The 2,228-nt window shown below is 55.4% G+C and overlaps 1 protein-coding gene across 1 annotated transcript; it reads left to right on the top strand.

The window, feature by feature from the left end:
• The first annotated feature begins 268 nt into the window (after positions 1-268).
• On the top strand, positions 269-1,570 carry LOC119115097 (piggyBac transposable element-derived protein 3-like). Its single transcript, XM_037239284.1, has one exon. The coding sequence runs from the start codon at positions 269-271 to the stop codon at positions 1,568-1,570; it is 1,302 nt and encodes a 433-aa protein (XP_037095179.1).
• The last annotated feature ends 658 nt before the right edge of the window (positions 1,571-2,228 follow it).

Below are 2,228 nucleotides of genomic sequence, written 5' to 3'. Positions count from 1 at the left end.
GCCATTTTCCCAGTTTATGAGTCACTCGTGCGAGGTGAGCGAAGCCGGACGATCGCGATTCACGATGGAAGATGCAAAAAGGTGAGCTCCGGGAAATTATGATAGACTCGAGATAGCGGGGTGAAACTTTTAGGGAACAATTATCATATAATGGTTATTGACATATGTGATTGCAGTGATGATTCGCCCTAACATATTTCCTCTATGTATTGTTTTATGCGAAACATCTATACATAGACTTTCCGCGTCTATGGGTACACAGTCGGCGATGGATGTCCTCGATGCAATCGAAGATGACGACGCAGTTGTGGATAAAATCTTCATTGCTCCACCCGTGGTCAGTGTGGAGTCTGACGAAGACACGGGCGAGGAAGACGGCGGAGGAACGCTCGATAATCTCTCGGGACGGCAGCTTAGCGCTCCCGCCGTGGTGGTCCTCGCCGACGGACGTGTGATCGGAGATGATGATGGCGACACTGAGGAAGAAGAGGAGCCCCAACAGGCCTCCACCTCAAAGAAACGCTCGCAGAAAGATGCGTTGGACTACAAATGGACCAACAGTAAAACGCGCCTGACAAAATTCCCGGACGCCAGGCCTCTCGCCGTCCCCACGATTGTCGTTGGAAAGAGCGCAGTTCAGAAGCTGGACTTCTTCCTTTCTGATGTATATCCTCACCTTGTTCGAGAGACCATCAAGTATGCGGCGGTGACTGACTCCAACTTCCAGCTCACCATCGGAGAATTGAAGCGCGTGGTGGGGATCTTGCTGCTCTCGGGTTACCACCAGCTCCCCAGTCGCCGACACTACTGGAACACAGATGAAGATCTCCATTGCGCCCTCGTTGCTGGGGCCATGTCACGCAACAGGTTCGAGGAGATCATCCGCTACATTCACTGCGCCGACAACGCGCACCTGAACCGCAGCGACCGGATGACAAAGCTGCGTCCCATGATGGACCTCCTCAACGCTCGGTTCGGGGAGGCGTATCCAATGGACTGCAATCTTGATCTGGACGTGGCAATGATTGAATACTTTGGAAGACACGGATGCAAGCAAGCAATCCGAAACAAGCCGGTGCGGTTCGGCTTCAAGGCCTGGTGCCTGAACAGTGGGACCAACGGCTTCCTGCTCCACTTCGACATCTACCAGGGGGCGAGTGTAGATGCCTCTGAAGTGGAACGCAAGTTCGGCAAGGGCGGTGGCACGCTCCTTCGACTTCTGGACAACTTGCCCGATGCTGTGCGTGCACTTCCGCTACGCATCTACATAGACAACTACTTCACCGGCCTCCCGCTAGTTGCAGAGCTGCGCAGGCGGGGCTACGCTTGCACGGGGACGATCCGAGAAAACCGCATCCCGCGCTCTTGCCCGATCACAGATCAGAAGGCTATGAAGAGGAAGCCGCGTGGTGCCGTGTCTGTCGTGTACGACACGGCAAACAAGATTGCCCTCACTCGGTGGAAGGATAACGCCGTGGTCACCATCGCCTCCACCCTCGCCGCTGAGCATCCTCTGCAGAAGGTGTCACGCTGGTCAAGGAAGGAGAAGAAGAAGGTGGCAGTGGACTAGCCATTTGTTGTCCAGCTGTACAACCGCAGCATGGGCGGCACGGACCGCGCCGACCAGAGCAACGGGCTCTACCGCATCAACATGCGCCGGAAGAAGTGGTGGTGGCCGATATTCACCTGGATGCTGGACGCGGCCGTCTTCAATGCATGGGTGCTGCACCGGCTGGATGAGCACGGCGGGATGTCTCTGCTGGAGTTCCGACGCGAGGTGGCCCGAACTCTGGTTGCAGCACCAGGCTACACTCGAGCTCGGAGATCGGGCAGACCGCGCGTGTGCGCAGTTGCCGATGACTCCCGCTTCGACAGCATGGAGCACTGGCCGGAAGTGGCGGAGCAAGGCCGAAAGTGCGCACTGCCGACTTGCAAGTCGCGTCCGTCCAGTGCGTGCTCCAAGTGCCGCGTGGCACTGTGCACTGTGAAGTGTTTCCGTGCTTACCACCAGCCGGAATAAAATGTGTGAGAAGCACTGGTCGCGTGATCCGTTTTCTGACCGGAAGTGGCGGCGCAAGGCTGAACATAATCACTGCTGAGTTACAGTTTATATCTGCGTTTATGGTACCGCAAGTTTGAAAGTTTGTTGTTGAACGTTTGTTGCAAATAAATACGGCTATGAAAGCCACTTGTGTTCATAGAAACTTCGGCATTTTCTTACGGCTGGT

The sequence above is a fragment of the Syngnathus acus genome, chromosome 21 (genome assembly GCF_901709675.1).
Source record: "Syngnathus acus chromosome 21, fSynAcu1.2, whole genome shotgun sequence".
In the NCBI taxonomy this organism is placed as follows: domain Eukaryota; kingdom Metazoa; phylum Chordata; class Actinopteri; order Syngnathiformes; family Syngnathidae; genus Syngnathus; species Syngnathus acus.
This window is presented reverse-complemented; position numbering and strand designations above follow the sequence as displayed.

Excerpts from the sequence above, each read along its gene's own strand:
- LOC119115097 (XM_037239284.1), top strand. The coding sequence starts at position 269 with ATGGATGTCCTCGATGCAATCGAAGATGACGACGCAGTTGTGGATAAA.